Source organism: Psittacula echo, assembly GCF_963264785.1.
Source record: "Psittacula echo genome assembly, chromosome: 13".
Taxonomy (NCBI): Eukaryota; Metazoa; Chordata; class Aves; order Psittaciformes; family Psittacidae; genus Psittacula; species Psittacula echo.
In genome coordinates, this window is record NC_137749.1 from 5,725,862 (window position 1) to 5,745,542 (window position 19,681).

The 19,681-nt window shown below is 39.4% G+C and overlaps 1 protein-coding gene across 1 annotated transcript in view; it reads left to right on the forward strand.

Annotated features, from left to right (window-relative positions):
- The window catches only part of ADGRD1 (adhesion G protein-coupled receptor D1), a gene marked incomplete at both ends in the record, with an annotated part of 143,886 nt that overhangs the window by 108,530 nt on the left and 15,675 nt on the right, over window positions 1-19,681 (forward strand). The window contains 3 exons of the mRNA XM_080628616.1: window positions 2,788-2,854; window positions 3,916-3,982; window positions 11,368-11,459. Of these exons, the coding sequence (XP_080484742.1) occupies window positions 2,788-2,854; window positions 3,916-3,982; window positions 11,368-11,459 (226 nt within the window). The remainder of the gene's footprint in view (window positions 1-2,787; window positions 2,855-3,915; window positions 3,983-11,367; window positions 11,460-19,681) is intronic.

The following is a 19,681-nucleotide window of genomic DNA, read 5'->3' on the forward strand; positions in this document are numbered from 1 at the left end:
TTCAGATTTACAGGCATTTTCAATTTCATTTATCATTAGTGCCTCAGAAACATAAAGCAAATGGATTAGATGTGACGTTTAATGCTGAAAAGAGGAACTAGCTGACATTCATTTTAGACTTCACCCTACTGAATGTATTTGGGCTGAGTTCTTGGAGAATTTTGTCTAAACAAGGATTGTGTTATTGGGCTTCCTGTGCCAGGTATTAAGAGTTTATGACTGCTCTGCAGGCTGTACTTTGATGCTGAGTTTGGGAGACAGCTTTAACTTAGCTGGCCTGGGGACCTGGAGAACTCGAGCTGCAGCATCATGTGGCTTCATGTGGGTTGATTTACCCCATTTAAATGTGATGCTGCATTGTGCTAGGGCTGCAGAGGCACAGATGACACCAGTGCCATAGATCAGCTGCCAGAAAGGTGTGCTAGAACATTTTCATCTGTGTTCTGGAAAGCATGGTCTGTTGCACCATAAATTTAGAGATTGAGGTAAGACTGGTGAGCACGTTTGTAGCATCTGCTAACTGAGAAAACATTCAGGTACTGTAAAATCCCATAACCATAACTCTTCCTTGGATGATAACCAGTGCCAGCACAACATTTTAACATTACCTATTATGGGTGTAGACTAAACTTCAGTGCTCTTACATAATTATTACTGACAAAAGTTTGAGCAAACACACTTACATTTGTGTGTAATACATAATCCATATGAATTCCTTAGTCCAGATCAAATATTATGATCCCCTTAGCCTAAATATATTTTTTTTAACCTTTATAGAATTTATTGAATGGTTGTTTCTTAAAGGAAAAATACTCCAATTTCACTGTTACAAAACCTTGATTCTTCCTCCATTGCCATTATCCATTTAATATCTTGTTAATGCAAAGAAAAGGCAAACACTGTACTATAGGCTGCAGACCATTTTACTCTCACTGAATTAGCAGCTCTTTTTGTGCAGATGACTGTTCTATGTTTCATCTGCATAAGTTTTATTATCTTCCAAAGGAACTCTGTATTTAATTTTCTTCCTCAGTGCCACTTAAAATTGGTATGTCATGATAAATCCTTTGAATAGTCAGCATTTGACTTGGGGGAAAAAGCAGGCAGACTGGAAGTACAAAGGAGTTAGTTGGGCACAGGTATTTTTGCTTGTGTGACAAATTCCCTGCTCTGGGAAGACAACTTGAACCAGAAGTCAAACAGTGCCAATCAACAACTGGCAACTGAAGATGTGATTGGGAATGTAGACAGACTCATGGGACCTTTCATCCAGGTAGCTCTCACACCCATGGCAGACAGTTTCAGCAGATAGGCTTATGTCTATGCTTAATTGCTCTGTTGAATATATTCTTGATTTTGTTCAGGTATGTGTAGGAATTTCCTCTCTTAAATAGACAAATGAGCTTGTAAGCTAAAATCTTGCCTTTGCGTAGGTCTTGCATAAGTATTACTTCTAAGGGGTTATTCCTGATTTGGACAGGCATGGGAGAGCAGAATCAAGTTCATGGAGATATTAAACTTAATCCTGCAGAATGGATTTCAGAGTCTAAGACCTAAGCAATGCCTGTAGATGTTGCTTCTAAACTACCGAGTATCCTTCCTATTTATAAATACAGGGTGCTTCTAGCCACAATCATTAAAGAAAATACTTCTCTAAAAATTATAGTTCTGCCAGTACAGGAACACTTTACAGAATTTTGTGAGGACGATATTGGTAAGATTAAGCAGAAATCGCCAGTCAGAGAATTTTATAAAAGCCTCATGCAGAAAACCTGAAGAATTCAAAGGAAAATTGAAACTTAACCTATCATACCTAATACTCTCTCTGGGACCTGGGTATTAAATTCCATAAGATGATAAAAGCCCAAACTTCACATATTATTAAATCATAAAGGAATTAACAGACAATCATTTAATGTTTAAAAGGATGAGGTTTTACTATAATCAGAACTGTTGGCAAGAAAAACCTCGCTTCCTCTTGATCTCCTGGCCAGGGAAGCTGTGCTGAAGTGGCACAACAGGATATCACAGAGCTGGGGGCCAGAGGCACGCAGCCCCCAACAGCAGGACTGCAATTGTCTTGTCTGCCTTTGTGTAACTGGGGTGTAATCCTGTAAAGCACTGCTCCACCTCCAAGGATGCAGCACACAGGAACTGTCAAAACCCATCTGGAAATACAGCCTAGTTTAAACACTGAAATCTTGTAGAGCTATTTACTATTTATGTTAAAGTAAGTCTTGGTTGGGCATCTGAGTGGGATGTGAATTTGCTTCTGTCTTTTCATAAGCATCTCCCGCTGCTGCATGTGATGCTCTAGGTAACTAAATGTCATAATTTCTGTCCTCCCACCTGCTAGCCATGCACCCATGGGAGAAACTCAACTTTGTTTTCTAGACAGTTTTGAATTCTTGAGCAAGGTGCACTTAGCTGGGGGAAAGTGGCTAAAATAAGTGTGCTGTTGCTTCACAGGATATCACTGCTTGAATAGCAAGAGACAAAAATTACCTGAGCAAGAAACAGGCAGAAAAAGGACTATGAATCTCAATGAAATGAGCAGTAATTCATTTTAACTGTTAAACCAGTGCTTTATTGAAAAGTCATTTTTTCTGACATTAATTGATTAAAACATGTTGTATTACACAGCTGCAGGAAGATGTCAAGTTAGACTTAATTCTAAAATTACTCTGAGCTGTTCTGTCATCCATATGAAATTTAGCTGAACTCACAAGGTTCACTGAAGATGTACTTATGTTACTAATATTGCCCCTGACTTTGCCTTTTTTGCAGGCTGCCCATTGGTGATCTGTGTAATTTCTACATCAGCGTCCCTAGACAGCTATGGAGAAAGTGGCAAGTGAGTATGGAAATTTCTTCACTCTGGGTGCAGTAAGGATGAAAAATCTGATAGGGAGAAAACCCTGTAGATCAGTTAACAGGGCCCTAGTTCTGCAAGATCCTGCTGAGGAACTGGTCAGGCAGCCTGCAAATAACGACTGTTGTATAGGCATATTCTTAGACCTAGAAGCCTCAGGTTTGCTTTTCACTGCTGAGATGATGCACAAAAGCTCCTGAGATGGTTTGCCTATTTTTCCCTTTTGCTGCAGAGGTGTCAGGCCTCCCACTGTGAGCGCCCTGCTACCCCCTGCACAGAGGAAAGTGCAGGCCAGAACACTTATAACAAGATGGGAATAACCTTTGATTGAAGATACTTAATCTTTTAAAGAAAACTGCAAGTAAACACCTGAAGACCTAAAATGCATAGTGTTAAAAATAGTGATAATTAGTTAAGTTTCTTTCTAATTTGGGAAAAAAAAAAAGCAAATTTATCTGAAAAAAAATCCAAAACCAAATCCACCACAGGTGTTTTTTTCCTACCATAATATAAGCAAAAGATTTGGAGCAAGGGTTATTTTGTGTGTGGTAAACTAGCTTACATCATCACTGCTGCAAGAAAGACGTGTGAAGCTGACAGCGTATTTCCCAGCCTCTTCCTCACCACCAGCCAGGCAGGACAGAGAGGGCTTCAGTTTGTCTTCTGCTACAATGACAGTGCTCACAGCACTGAAATGACTGCCTGTGATACAGGGTACAGGAACAACAAATAGCAAATAAAACGTTTCCCTTCTTCCCATCTTTCCGCCCCTAACACAATTTGAAGGCGTGCTGGGGCAGATAGCTATCACTGACTGTCTGCAAGATCCGTATCAAAGTGAGATCCTGCCTCAGATTTCCTGTGTGAAGGGAAAGGCAGCTTCTTACTGATGCTCTGTCATGTTTCTTGCTTTTAAAATTCATCAGTCTTGCATATTCTTTCAGGCTTTTTTTTTTTTTTTTTTTTTTTTTTTTTTAATTAAGAGCATTACTAATTAATTGACCATGTGTCCCATCTAAAATCATTCTGATTTTTCTCTGCAGCTGCTGGCTTTCACTAGAGAATGGAGCAATCTGGGCTTTTGTGGCACCGGCGTTGTTTGTAATTCTGGTAGGTAAAACCATGACTGCTGCTTCTTTGTTTCATGTCTGTGTCAGCCCCACAGCAGAACTTACTTGAAGGTCTGATGCCAGGCCAGTGACACAGCAGAGATGAATGGTCCAAAATTAGTTTGTTCCTCACCCAATTTTTTGTGGTGTTCACAGTTGTGTATTAGTATATACATATTAATTCTCACACTATCCCAAGATAAAAATACAACCTAAAATACTGGGACAGCCTTCTTGTGAAACAGTCCTGTTGGGGACATTAATAACTGTGGAACCAAGTAATATGGGGCTTTTTACTAATTCTCTGAAAGATCCTCAAAAGAACAAACTCTGTGGCTTGTGTTTCACATACACCAGTAAAAGTTGAAAGGTCAATTCCACCTCCCTGGTGTTAGAAGCTTTTGCGAGTACTCTCAGTAGAGATGCTCATCAGCAGTTTGCAAGCAGTCAGCAGCTGGCAGGAATGGGTTAAAACAACGATTAAAAAGGAGTTGTCACCTTAGGGGTGAGTTCTGGGGGAGGTAACAAGCCTCCTCCAGACCTGTCTTGTTAACAGTGATAAGGAATTTGCACTATCCCTCTGATTTTGAATTCAATGTCAGGTACAGCAGTTTGTCTTGCTGAGCAAGCAGGGCTGTGAAGGTGAGTTTGCTGGAGTCAGGTGGCTGCCACAAATGCCTCTGCCACCTATAATGAACATCATCTTTCCAGAGGAGGGTGCAGGTTCATGGCTCCAGTGCTAATACATGAAGGCTCTACAGCAGCTTAATTATGCCCACACATTAAATTACAGTGAGTTTTAGCTTAATCACAGTGATTACGTAAGGAGCCAGTGGTGTTTGCAAGGATTAAATGGGAGATTATTCCTCTTCAGCACTGTTTCCAATACTTTAATTGATCAGGCCATCTACAATTTTTGCTGCAGGTTATAATGTCAGAGTGACAATATGAACATGGAAAAGACTCACTGGTTGCCTTTACAGCTTTGCTTAGATTTTAAAGACATGAGCCCAAATCCAGACCAGAGCGTGCCTGCTGTGGTGTTTAAGGAAGGTCAGATCCTGACTACTTACATGGAGAAGCCACTGATTGTATGTTGCATTTCCCTAAGAAAGCTAGGATTTCAATGGAAAGCACAAAGAAATTTCCCCAAATTCTATTACATGGAAAAAACCCATAAATTGTGCTCACAAGCCAAAGGAAGAAAGGGGAGCTATCCATAGAGAGCTAGTGTTTACCATATTTCTACAATTATTTGGCAAGCAAAATGTGGCTTCTTGGCTGGCTTTTTCCTGGCAGAGAGTGAAATCAGCCTCTTCTGTACTGCAGCCCAGCCCAGTCCAGCATCTTCCACCCAAGATACTGCCCCTGAAAAGCCAGGCTGAATAAGCATACTGCAAAAAAACATAGTTGCTATAATGATGATGGAAATTGTCTCATGTTAGCATTTTATTCAAATTATTAATGCAACACTTGAAAGTCCCTGTGCAGTAAGGGTAGATTTCTTTTACCTAAGTGAAAACATATGTGTGTAAATAAGAAATGTTGATCACTGGATTAGAGCTGGCTAAACAGCTCTGGACTTTGTTGCAACAAACTTAATTTGTTGGCCTATACCTTGCACTTTCTGTATATGAGTTTGTATTCAAAGATAGATATTGATGATTGGAGAGCAATTAAAATAACCTAATATTCAAATGTCTCCTTCTCACATTAGCACTCACTTTCTGGCTATCCTTTAGCAGCAAAGGAGGAAATGAGATGCAGTCAGTACAATCAGGTCTTTCCCAGCTCTCTCCAAAGATGGTATTGATCAAAACATGCCAGATAGTGCAAGGCTTACTCACATGAGTGAGTGCAGCCTTCAACAGTCTGCATGTGTATCTGCTTGCCAGTGAAAGTGAAGGTTTGTCTGTCTGGCTCTCACTTATGATATATAGCATTTGTGCAATTCAAGCTATATTCTTGTAGGGATACAAATATTTTGAGAAGGAGAAAGAGTGATCTCACAAGGTTGATCCGTGTAGAGCAATTTGTTAAATAGTGTAATCCCAGCTCTGCCCAGAATAGCAGCAAGCTAGCTGACAAATTACTCTCTCTGGGCATTGAATATGCGAGCTGAAAAATGTGCTAGTGCCTATAGGGAAATAAGGAAGCTAAGCACTATTTTGTGTGTGTGCCTGTGCTCTTAAATAACAAATCAGCTACTAGTTGCATGAACTAGTGTTTAGCTCTGAAAATGCTTCTAAAAAAGCAGGTTTTGACTACTTCCATCCACAGTTTCTCTCTGCCAAGAAAAAAGGATTATGCTGTGAAGAAAACAGGGGGACTGCTCTTTTCTCCTACTCCCTAGAGACTAGGCAGACACAGTCTACTTTTGTCCTGCCACAGGCAATATAGATATCAAGGAGCCTTCAAACAGAATGTGGTAGGAGTGTGACTGGGAAAAAAATACTCACACATACTTTTCTAGGGAGTAATTCACACAACCTCCCAGCCCTATATGGATTCCCATACCCAAAGTGCTCTTTCCTTGGGTGTTGAGTCAAAGGATGTGATGAAGGAAATATTTCCTTCTATGAGTAGGTCTTTTGGCTTCTACCTGCATCTGAAGGTTTAAAGATCACTCTCTCTCACCCACAATGCTCAAGCCTCTACATTCTCTTAAGGCATTTATGCAAAAAAATTGTTGCCATTAATTTGAAGACCAAGCTAAGCTCAGTCAGAGTTGGCCTGGGACATGTCTTCAGTGGAAAAAGAAACTTGACAAAGCACCTGAATGTTTGGAACAAGACATTACATCTCCGGCAGAAGGCTTTGTTTGTTATCAACCATCTGCTGGCTTGGTCTGCTTCCATAGATATGGCAGAATTAAGGAAATTCTGTGGAAAGCATCTGTGTACAGGGAGCAGTGGGCGTGCTGCAGGCAGTGAATGGTCTATTGTGGGGGGAGATACTGGGCTGTAGTGACAAGTCCTTTCTGTTGTTTTCTCTGTAAGTAGTTATTTGTCTGGTGTGTTTTACAAGTCTTACAGATAAACAGCATTTTTATGGAGCTAAATGATTTCCATTAACATACTGTAAGGGTTTGATGCTGTGGGGGATTTGTAACTACTGTCTTCAGATGGGACTCCAAAGAACTTGAGGCCCAGGCTGAGCTTGCCATCACTGACTTTAGTTGGTACTTGCTTATGAACTTTCAATATATAAAAGAAATTCTCTCCCTTATACCTGCTGATCATACCTGCTTAAGTAAGTTCTCTTCCTCTTGGTATTTATTCATACCTTTCTGTAGCACTGCAGAATTACGATGACTTCTGTATGCTGAGAGTCTAACTCTGCACCTAAGTCCACTGATGGAAAAGTGACAACTTGTGTCCCTTATTAGACATCACACGAAAGGGTGACAGAACTGGACCCATAGTGTTTAAAGGCCCCGAGATGGTAGGATTCCTCAGAGTCATTGAAATCAAGTACATAGCTCAGTGCTGTGGTGGATTTGAGCACAAATAAACAGACCACAGCTACTAAACCCCTCAGTTACACTTTCTTCTTAACAGGAAAGCATGTGACATTTTTTTGAACAAGAGGACAGACTGTAAGAAATTAAAAATTAAGTATTAATATTAGGAAAGAGGGGAAGCCAGGGATCTGTTACATTTTATTAATTATTGTGTATTTCCAACCTCGAAATTTTGCTCTGCTATTCAGCTTTGGTGTGATACTACATGCATTAATATGAAATAATGTACACAGAATTCTAAAATAACTCGATTTAGTCTATTCCATCTGTAGTTGGAATTGCTCAGGGAGAGCTAAAAGTGGAATAAGGCTTTTCAAAAATCATTTTAACATTGATCTATTTTAATCAAGTACCTGTGTTTGGAAATGCAGAATACCCAGTAATCGCTGATCTGCCCAGCAATGGGCTGCAACTGCAACAACTTGCAGCAGTGGTGTGCAAGCACTGCAGTCACAGGAAGGATCAAATAAACTCATGCCATGAGCGAGTATGTTAAACCTCAGATTGGAAGAGTCAGTTATAATTCCTTGTACCATTGCCCGAAACTGAAGTGGAGCCTAAAATAGTTGTGGTTTTAGAGGAAAGCTGGTCTATGGTTTTAATTAAGGCAATATGTTTTATTCTTGTTTATAGCTACTTTGTGCTGCCAAGCCTCTTCTTGGCTGGGATGCAACACACCACATCAGAGGGTTTTACACATGGGATTTCTGCACTGTACTAAAGAAGAAACAAAAATCTCATGAGACTTGGAGAAAATCTAGGTGAAACCCCTGCAAAAAAAAAAAGAAAACCGAAGTGAGGAAGGAATCTGTCTCACTGTATCTGGTCTGTCAACATTTTGATGAGAGAAGATTTTGAAAGAGGTCCTTTTTACCCATTTAACTCTCTTCCTGATCCGACAATTTTCAGTCAGATGAAGCTGTCACTAGAGTGAGCCAGAGCTCCCTGATGTCATTGGGATCTTTCCATGGGCCCTGGTGGGCTTTGGATCAAGCCCACGGTAATGGGAACTGGCAGCTCTTGCTGATTTCGCAGAGATTTGCAAGTGGCTGGGGTTGGATAAGCTGCCTTGAGAGGAATCCTGTGAGTTGGGAAACAAACACTGATGGTCTGAGCTAGATTTTTTTGCAAGTAGAGTGTGGCCAGTACCTGCAAGCAAAAATATTCTTAAGTTCCTGTGTAATTTAGGCACAGCAACAGCCAGGTAATGTGGGCTTTCAGAAGAGTAAGAAACAGCAGGTATTTATAGTTCCCTTATCTAAATGTTTATATTCTCCTAGTTCGAACATTCTGATACAGGTTAAAGCACAATGGGTGTTTCATCAACTAAGCATTCTCCCATTCAAATCACTGGCAAAGTGTTTACATCATATGCCAAAAAAAATCAGTGGAAGAACAATTCAGTGGCGGTGTTTTGGTTTCCCATTAGTAAAAGCAGTGGAAATACCTCCATGCTTTACTTACTGAAACATTAACAAAGACAGACATTTGTAGCTAATCTCTTTATTTAGGCTGGATGGGATAACTGTGGTTTCTCAAAATACCTAAGCCAAAATTTTTTAGTTCAGGAAATCTAACTATAGAACTTGGGAACTGGAGTGTAATGGTTCCTTGCTAATTTTACAAGTACATTGGTTTCTATCAGCAGTGAGAGCACAATGTTTCCTTCTCATCTTTAAATGTATTACTGATGCTCCCTGGAAAGACACGTATTCACCCCAACTGCATAAGGGAAACTCCAGGCCTTTTTAAATTTCCACTTTAGGACATCCAGAATACCTAGGAAATTAATTTTCAATTTAATTCCTTTTATATGAAGAAACTAAAACTCAGCCAGAAATGCTGAACATTTTGTGCTTTAGAAAACCATCAAATTTTTTCTCCTTCAAGACTATCCTGCTTGTGCTGTTTTCATGACCAGATTTTAGGTTTCAGGTCCAGTACAGTGAGAATTTACAAGGTGCTGAGTGTTCAGGTGTTGGTGCTGATCATTCACAACTTTCATTGGCTTTTGTGAGAAGTACGAAATTTAGAAGTTGAAGAATGAGGCTTCATTTTTGGGGAGAGTATCTTAATGTACATTATTCAGGCATAATCCATGTAGTTTTAAAAATGCTATGCAGAAAACAAAATCTAGGAGTATCTAAAAAGAATTGGGAATGGAAGAAAGCATTAGGGATTAGTGAAGCTGGCAGGAGTGTTTGAAGTCATCAGACAAAGGGATCCTGGACTGTGCCACGGTGAACTTGAACTGTCAGTGAGACATCCACAAGGTGTCAAAATGTGACTGATAAAAAAAGTGACTGATACTTCGGATAAAAGACTGGAAAAGGCTGCTGAAAGAGAGTATGTCAGGAAAGAATTTAAGGGTATAGAGAGGCATTTTCTGTGTAATTCCCATGAAAGCTGGAGTGATGATGATGATCATTTGGTCAATGTGTCAGAAAATTGGACAGTTTGGAGGAGAAGAGAGTTCAACTTGGTCAGGTTCCTCAGTTGCTGCTTCAGTCAGTGTGCATATTTAGCATATAAATGGGTTTCTCAAAAATGCTCGTTACCACCTCAATAAATTTATGAAAGTTGTTTACAAAATATGATTTGGTGGGAATAGGGAAAACGATCCCAAGGCCACTGATTTCACCTCTTACTCATCTCTGTAAAGCTAACTGAACAAGTATACTTGTAATTGAAAAGCTGTCAAGTTCCACAGGGTATTCTTTGAACAGGCTAAAAAGCTGTGGCAGAAGTGAACTATCACAGCTATGCTCCTACTTTACACAGGTGATGATCTGCCCTTAGAAATCTAAAATTAAGAGTGGTCAGAGTTGAAACATACCAATGAAACCATTGCTATCAGACATTTTGTAATTCACCCTCTCATCCTCAGAATTACATATGTATTACATACATATATGTCAAAACAGATATGGTGATTGAATTTTAACTGAGCAACAGCACTATTTTAAATCTTCTCTTTGTTCTTTAGCATAGTTTTGTCTACTCTTGTTCTTAACTTGATGCTAAATCTCAGCTTTGTAGCTGATGTGTAACTTCAGACAGGAAGGGGAAAATGCCTTTTACATTCATGTTCTCTTCCCTTTTTTAATTTAAACCCAAGGTTCTTGCACAGCAAGACAATCTTTGCCACATTTCCTTTGAGTGGTAAAGATTTTCTTCTTTCTTCACCTGTAATGCCAGAGCAAACTCTTTTGTTAGACATTTTCAGCCTTAGTCTTTTCAAGATTTCCTACTTTTCTGGTGGGAGTTCTTGTCATTTTGTTGATGTTTCTGCTGGGCCTGACATCAAAAAGAGCAGGGCTTTTGAAGAGCAGAGTTCAGGCTTAACATATTTTCCTCATTGCTTTTTTAAAATAATCTTGTGCTTAAATTGCAAACAGATTTCGGTAAGAAACAGGAATTGCTGACTGGGAAGTGCTTTCTAAACTCTGTCCACATGCAAACACAGAACCAAAGAGCACGCAGACACATGCCCCTGCTCACTGAAGTTTCTATCTGATTTGTCAGCTTGGTAGTAGACTATTCAGGTATTTATTTGTACAGTAGTGATGCTGAGCACTTTTTTAGCTGTGAAGCAATCTATCAATCCAGCCTTATCCTAGACAGGCAAGGACTGTTCCTGAAGGAAAGAAAGCATAAGCAGAAACAACCCACTGCAGGAAGAGGGAAATCCACTCACAAGAGTCAAGCTATGCCAGTCCAAAGTTGGAAACCTCTTTTGCCAAATAAATACAACACAGTTCCTATTTTCTGTTGTATTTGTACAATACATTCTGAGGGCAGTTTGCACCTCTAACACAGTCGATACTTACTGGCCTAACCAAGTCTTGTTCCTTCTTCTTCAGGTCAATATTGGTATTCTCATTGCTGTCACAAGAGTTATCTCAAGAATCAGTGCAGACAACTACAAGGTCCATGGAGATGCCAATGCCTTCAAGTAAGTTTTTCTCATGCAAATTATAACTAGTAATTTCACACTAGCAATGCTGTACCATACAGACATGTATCATGGAGTTCTTCCAGAACACTGATATCCTTCCTCTTCAGTAAAAGGCAAGTAATGTTAAAGACAGCACCATGGCATTCTCTTCAATGCAGCCAGTTAACCTATATTCTCTGAAACCCAAATGCAGCACAGGATGAAACCGGTGGCTCACCATGAGCTAAAGTGTTTCTTGCTTATTACAGTTACCAGCATTTGTTGATTCATGGTCTGCCCTTTTGTTAATGGAGGCTTTCCTCTTCCTGCTGTATTCAAAGATAAATCTCACAGAGCATCATTAATCTGTACTAGGGTATTGCAAATATTCTGCTGCTTCAGAGGATAAACCTCGCTTCTAGCCCCCTTTCAGCATAAAAATTAGGCATATGCTTATCTTTAAGACTCTCTGGGTACTGAAAAGTGCACAGACTTATGCTGGATTTAAATGTGTGCTTAAATTCAAGTGGGTCTCTATATCAAGGTGCTTTAGGCTTCTTGGGATGATCGCTTCTCTGAGAGTGTATCATCTTTAAAATACTAGCAAGGCCAGAGGGGAAACACAAGACAGACATGTCATTGTGTGCATATACAAAAGGGAAAATTCTGATTTCTAAAAAAAGCCATAGGGTTACATATGTATAAATAAAGTCATAATTTAATACAGTGATTATAAAGTAAGATGCTGAATATTCTGTTTTGTATTTTGTTATCTTCTAAAGATGCTTTAGTCCAAATATAAAAATGAAAAAAGGACACTGTATATAACTCAAGAAATATGTAACTTAGGTAGAAGGAAAATGGGATTATGTGTTCAGTGCTTCTGAGTCACAGGCTATTGTATGGTAAGGATTTGGTGCCACTGCTCTGAAGTGGTATCATAAAGAATAATTTTTATGCTTGGATTACTTACGTAAGTTTTAAAATGCCATTAAGTTTTAACTGTTGGTGACAGTTTCCTAATTGAAGTTAATTTAGTCACTGTATACTTACCCAACAGGAAAAGAAAACCAGTAAATAAGTCTACACAAAAATCTATAAGATAATTACATTGTAGTGAAATAAAAAAGACTGGGAATTAAAATGATTATTTCAGGTTTGGCTGAGTCCCTGTGACCTTCAGAAACACAAAGGAAATTAGGCCCTTAGGAAGCAAATAACTGTGTATTGTCAATGCCAATTTGTACACACTATTAGAATTGAGAAGACAAAGGAACAACCTCCATAAGTACAAGAGGAGCTACACATATTTCTCTATGTACTTAAATATTTCCTTATTTGTATTACAAAGAATTGATTGAATACATGCTGTGCCCTGCTCACTAATGCATATTAATCTTTTTAAAGAAAACCATGTGTGTTTATGTGAGTAAAATGGTTTAAGAGTGGTTGATCTAGGAGTAAGATGAAATCCATTTAATCAGAAGTATATGTTCTTAGTTCAAATATTATCACTATAGATTTGGAATGGTGGAGCTCTGTACTGAAAATGTGACTTCTCCAGATACCCTGGTTGGAAATGTTCCCTGTGCCAGGTAGTTTTTAAAATACAGATTAAGGATTTGACTTAAAAAAATAGAGACAAATGATAATCAGTGGGAAGATACATCTGGAAGCATTCAATGGTTAATTTACTCTGACAGAACAGTTTTCCTCACAGAATTAAATTAAATTCCATAAAATATACTTGAAGGTAAACAATATAATACAGCAGAACATACTCTTCATCTGTAGATCTCATTACAGAAAGGGATCCTCAGAAGAAATCTGAAATGAGAAGGGCATAAAGAGCTGGCCAAATTAGTATTTATACCGTGATTCAACATAGTGGTGAGGCATGATGAATTAGGGGTTTCATGTACAGAGGATATCCTGGACAAAGTTGGTCTGTTGGAAAAAAGATGAAGATAAGGCCTTTGTAACACTGGAATTCATTTCCTTGCCATCGGCATTCCTCATACAGGTGAGAAGTTTATATGTGCATTGTGAAATCACTCTGTCCGTGGTACCTTTTTCCAAAAAAGAAGAGAATAAAACAGAAGAGGGTTCTGTTCTGACAGCTGCATGGGACATGGTTTTCATAGTGAAAAACACCCCATACCCTGAACCACCACAGGATCCTAGATGTTCATTAGAGCCTGTCAACATGTGAGAGTGGATAAGCACAGCTAAACAAATCGGTGACAGCACAGAGAAAACAGAAAATCACAACAAGCTCTCTAGTTTCTGTCAAGTCACCATCAGCATGGACTGCAGGGTGGTTTTGAATCAAGAAGGTCAATTGGATTAGGGAGGAATAACTTAAGACTGCAAAGTGATTTGTGTAATATAAGCCTTAAATAAAGGGCCTGTCAGGCATCCATCTGAATAGTGCTGTTCATGGTATTAGCTATGGGGAAGCTACAATATGTTGGAATTTATCAAGCACTTTTTAGAAAACAGTTGAATTAAAATGGCACATAGTGACTTCAGTGAGACAAGCAAGCACTTGTCACCATGTTGCAGTTGTTTGCTGTGGTGAAGTGGTGCATAAAGCAGAAGTGGTTTCTTTAGGGCTTTCAGAAAGCCAAAGACAGAAAACAAGAACTGCAGTGTGAGCAGCTGAGGAAGGGAAGCCTGCTCAATGCAATAAACTTGAGAGGGACAAAAAGAGGGATTCTAGTGCTGTCTTTTCTAGCTGGAATGATATTTAAATGGAAAGCACAATGAGAAGCAGTAAATTGCTGTCTGTAACAATTTGGACGATAGCACTTAAACAGCAGGCTTTCGAAGTTTATGAGTGATGATGAACTGAAAGGCGTAGAAGGACTGGCTGAAGAACAGCACAAGTGCCTGTGGCAGGAGCATGAGGGAGGTGCCAGGACCAGTTTGTCTTCCCTTAGTAACTCCAGCCAGTATTTCTGTCTGCCTTAAGCTCCTGAGTAAGAGGCTTCACTCACACTTGCAGCTGTGCCGAGTTCAAATACAAACAGCATTGTAGTCTGAAAATCCCAGCCTACAGGTTTTACAGAACAGGCTCATCACCAGGCTCACTCTGGCCAGGCTTTGCTGCCGAAGGAAAAGTTTAAACATGCTAACCAGGACTGGCTTCCCATTCTGCTGCCAGCCTGGGTGGGACAGCACCTAACCTGGATTTGTCTTCTCTAGCTCCAGAGCTTAGTAAAGCCAACACCATCTCCACTGGGACCCCTCATTAATACAAAACCGTCTGCTTTGTGCCATGCAGTTCATTTAGTCTGTTAAATCTCACTCGTCTTAGAAGTTCCATTTTCTCCCCAGAGACTAGGGAAGGAAGTCTAGACTGCCCTATTTGTACTTGGATACCATCTCCAAGCACATCTCAAGGCAGGTGTGATAACTCGTACCTCTGAGGTCATCAACCCATAACTGAGCAGAGATTACCTTAGGAAATTACCAGGACAAAGATGTGGTTATGAGCCATGATGATATCAGTTAGAAAGGATATTTATTGTCAGAGAAGTGCTAGTACTGGAGCATATTTAGTTTCCCTCAAGATCAAGTTACTTGGCAACACAAGTGGATATTACCAACAAGACGTGTTTCTCTTGGCAACAGACAGCAATAAACTGATGTAATTATTTAGAGTAATTGTTCCTGATTTTCCATATGGCAACAGGTCCTCTCAAATGCTGACTCAAATGTGACTACAGAATATGCATCAGGGTGAGCCAGTGATCTGCTCTGAAGGCAGCATCTGTCAAACTTCATGTTTAAAAGCCAAAACAGAAAAGGAAGGTGTAAACAAAATTCATTTTTTATTGTAAAATTAATTTTTATTTATCTTCCCTATTTACATTTCACCCAACATAAAAGTGCAGCGCGTCACCGACTGACTGACCTCATCAGGTTCAGACATTGCTTGTCACAGCGGAGATCTCAGACAGCATCTTGCTGGACATTTTATTCTAGTCTCAGAGATGCTGGTGTGGACATGTCTGTTTGTTCAGAGTAAATAATAACAGCATCCCCAAAATAAAATATGGGATTAACTCAAGAAGCAGCATAAGAGTAAGTTTATATGGTACATAAGCTGCAAAACACCCAGTAATTTAAGGCAAAATGAATACAATTAATAATCCGTGTATGATCAGAGATGTTAATAATAATAGAGTCCTGTGACAATCTGAACAGTAAGTATTTGCTGGTGAAGGAATTTTTGCATATGTGTGAAAATAGTCACTTTTTTAGTCTCTGAAACTTTATTCTGCAAGTGCAGTTTACTGTTAAGAGCTCAGCAAAGAATTGTTGCTACCTCCCATTTATTACTTGCTTTTATTTAAGAACATATTTTTTCTATTGTTTTTGCAGCATATTGAACACGTGTCAAACACAAGCTCTTTCACTTGGTTGTGACTGATTATATTGAAACCTTTTATTAGATGGTCAGCTGTTGACTCTCAGCAAAATACTTTTGTGTAACAATTCAAATGCTGCTTTCTGAGAATGTTTTGCATCCAGGGAACAGATTTTCCACCAAAAGCAAATCTAAATGTTTTAGCTTATAAAATGCTGAATCAAGTATCTTGACACATTTAAAAGCACGCATACAACATTTAGTTGCATTAGCCATTCTTCTGTTAGGGAAATAATTAATTATATATTTGAGTTTACATGTATGAGTAGTTTCTCTAATGCAAGTAAAGCAGATTAATGGAATTGCTCACGTGCTTGAAAAGGCACATGATTACATTTCTCAGTTATGGACCATTTGAATTATTTTTCTCACTTATTTCTGCTGCATGTAAAGTCTTAATTGAACTCAGTGCATTCATTAACTCTTATTGGGACTCACACAGCTTTTGTCTTGCTGCTTTACTCCTTTAAAGTCTCATTGCTATGTTTAGTTGGGAAGTTATTCTCTGTCACAGTGAGAAAAGATATCCAGTGCTGACAGTGTTTTGGAAATGTGCGCATTTCATTACCTATGGGGAGAGCTCTTCCCAGATTGAGTCTATCACAGGTAGTTGTTTGATTACGTGAGTTACGTGTCTCCTGGATTACAAGGGTTAAAGTATAATAATACTTTCCAAAGATCTTAGTTTTGCACGAAGACTAATGTTAATCATAATAGTGGGAGAAATGCAAAGCACATGTCTGCTGCAGGAACAGCAGTTTTAGTCTAGAAACAGATACCACCCTTAGCCACACCACTGCACGTTCCCAGCCAAGGTCACTTTTTCATTACATTGTCCAGAAGAGACAGTCTCGTTAACTTTTCTTGACTAAATTGCCAAGTCCAAGTCTTACTGAATACTTTCTCATTGCTTGCTCTGAAATAGCCCAATGAGTTGGAAAAACCTCCATCTTTTTTCTAAAGTGTACACTTGGAAGCTGGTGAACCAGCAGTGATAGCTATCATCATCAGCCACAGAGAAAGCAATTACGGCAAAATTAGAGATAGTTCTTAGCTTTTTACCCCATTCTTCTTTCTTTCATTATATTTCCTTCATCCTCCAAAGCTTAATCTTCACTCAGTAAAATAATAAAACAGCCTCTTAGTTCTGTATTAGGTGAAGGAAAAATATTTTTTCTGCTTAGTTAAATTAATGACTGAAAATCGGAACAAATGGCAGTAGCTGCAGTGCACAGGAGCAAGGAAAACTCAGCAGGGCAAGCAAGTCATGTAAGATCTTGGGTTAGTTCAGCATTTTTTAATATAGCATCAGCCATTCAGCATGAAACTGAAAGCAGAGTATTTGGGTTTAATGCAAATCCCATCCTTACTTTGGTTATTTGAAAACAAGTTAGCTGTACAGAAGGATTTTGTCTTTGACAGATACAAATACAAGGGGGCTGTCCTCCAGCAGCTCCTGATGCCACAGACATCTGTATGGTTTAACCGTGTAATTGACCATTCTAAAGCACTTTGCAAAGCCATCTATTATATCCCTGCAGCACACTGAATGCACTGTAGCAAATTGCTCATCCATTTAATCAATGATCTATTCCATGCCATCGCTCTGCATCACTGTTTCACTGTGTTTATAAACATGCTGCCCGCCTCCAAGCTTAGTGGGTAGAGCTGATGGTTATGGTGCTTTCAGCATCAGACATTATTCTGCAAGATCCTGTGCATTTGTTGCATTTAGTTCTTGTGAGTTCTTTCCTGTTTCGTGTCATTTGGTTTCCAAAGACTTCCCTTCCTAAGGATTCTGTGCAGCCCTTCATTGTCACAGAACTTATTTGTCAATCACGGCACTTGCTCAAAGCTCTCATGAGAGCTCTCCTGCCAAAGGAGATACCATCATCTCCTTCCACAACTGAACTTCACCCCTTTGTGAGACCATTAGAGAATTTCTTTTTCTTCTTTTTTTCCCTTTTCCAAGAGGGATGAGGAGCAGGTTATTATAATCTTCAAACTCTTCTGAAAGTCTATGGGGATTCAAAATTCCACAGCATTAGAAAATCCTTTCTGTGCCTTTCTGAGTGGCAAATGCTACACTGCAACCCTCAGACAAATGGAATCCCTTACTTTTGTGTGCTCTGCTGAAGGGGAATAGAGCTTTTCCCATTTGCTGAAGGACAGAAGTGTGGCAGGCCAAATCTGCTTCCAGCAATTTCTTTCCATGACAATTTCTAATTGTAAGGAAGCATGTTCACAGAACATGACTTCAAACAGCATGAGTGATGCATCTCATGGAAGCTCTTGGAAGGAGGAGAACTGACTGGCAATAAAGGAAATAATTAAAATTAAAGTATTAAGCAATGACAATTAGCACAAGTGCTTCTGCCAATGATAATGTCTTCAATCTAATTAAATTTTGGCTCATTGGATATGACAAATACAAATACAATTTGGGTATCTCTTTATTAGATTCAGAGTTTTAGGCTAAAAATAACATGGGTCTGAATGTTGCCAATGAGAGTATTAATGAGGAAGTGCTAATCTTTTAGCAACAATAATGACAGTAATGGTGTAGTGCTTGCTTTACCACAGATACTAAGAGTCACAGCACTGGAGAAAGGCTCCAGGCCATGTTGTGATTGTTCAGGTGAATTTCAGGCACATCTTGCAAGGAGTAATACAAGTTTGAAAGTATGTAAAACATAGCTGCTATGTTTGCATTTACTGCAAAGCCACAGTAAAAAAGACAAATAGTAATAGACTTAAAACTCAAATATCCTTAAGCTTCCAGTAGTGGGAAGGGAGTTGCAAAGCAATGGAGTTGATCACCTGGAGAGCTGCCGAGTGTCTTTCTTTCTTTGAATGGCTTTCAGAAGTGGTCACACAAATGTCTGCAGGGCTAATTCTGGTGCCAGGAGTGACAATGGATTCTGTCTTGTGGCTGAGTTGGCAAAGATAACATTGTGAGTCTTTGCACAGCTCATTTTGTTCATAGTTGTCTTCTTCTGAGACAAAATCATCCTTTGTGGCAATTGCTTTCTGTCATTTCTCCTTAAACAGGATTTACTACTCCAGTGTGATCAGGGCCTGTTGATTGCGGGCTCAAAGGAACAAGCAGCTCTGATACTCATGTGCCTATTTCTGTCTTGTGGTAGGAAGGGCACTAAGATACAACATACAGGTGCAAAATATACTAGGAAAACTTGGTATTTTAGAGATGCTGGATTTTCTGAGTATAAGGATAAAATACTTTTCATTAGGTACACTTAGGCAGGTTTGTTTTCACATCCGAGTGTCAGGAAGGCAGGAATGCAGTTGATTAAAACTTGATTATTAAATCCCTGTGATAAAACTTTGCTTTTAGCGTGATGGAGTCAGTAATAGAAGGGAAGGGTATGAGGAAAAGGGCCACATCAAGCCACCTTTCAGCTATTTCCCACCTTCAGTGTCTAGAAACCTATGTTGTGCTTATTCAATTTCTTGATTTCACCCTAGCAGTCCCTGAAGGATGCTAAGAGCAGTCGATGCAGGTGAAAGCTACTCTCTGTAGGAGCTTGCAGGTGCACTGCATTGAGATGGGGCCTCCTTAAGTCAAATCAGGATTTATTATGGCATTTAGTGAGAAAAGAACTCTCTGCTGGCCCCATGCCAAAGGCTGAATCATTCCTGATGAGTCTTTTATGGTATACAAGGTGCCAGCATACTCAGGAGTTGGATCAAAGATGTTAGTGATATGATATAGTGATGTATGGGAACAATGCAGATGTGGTGTCACCCCCCCCCACCCCCCCAACATGTCTAAAGAACAGCATGT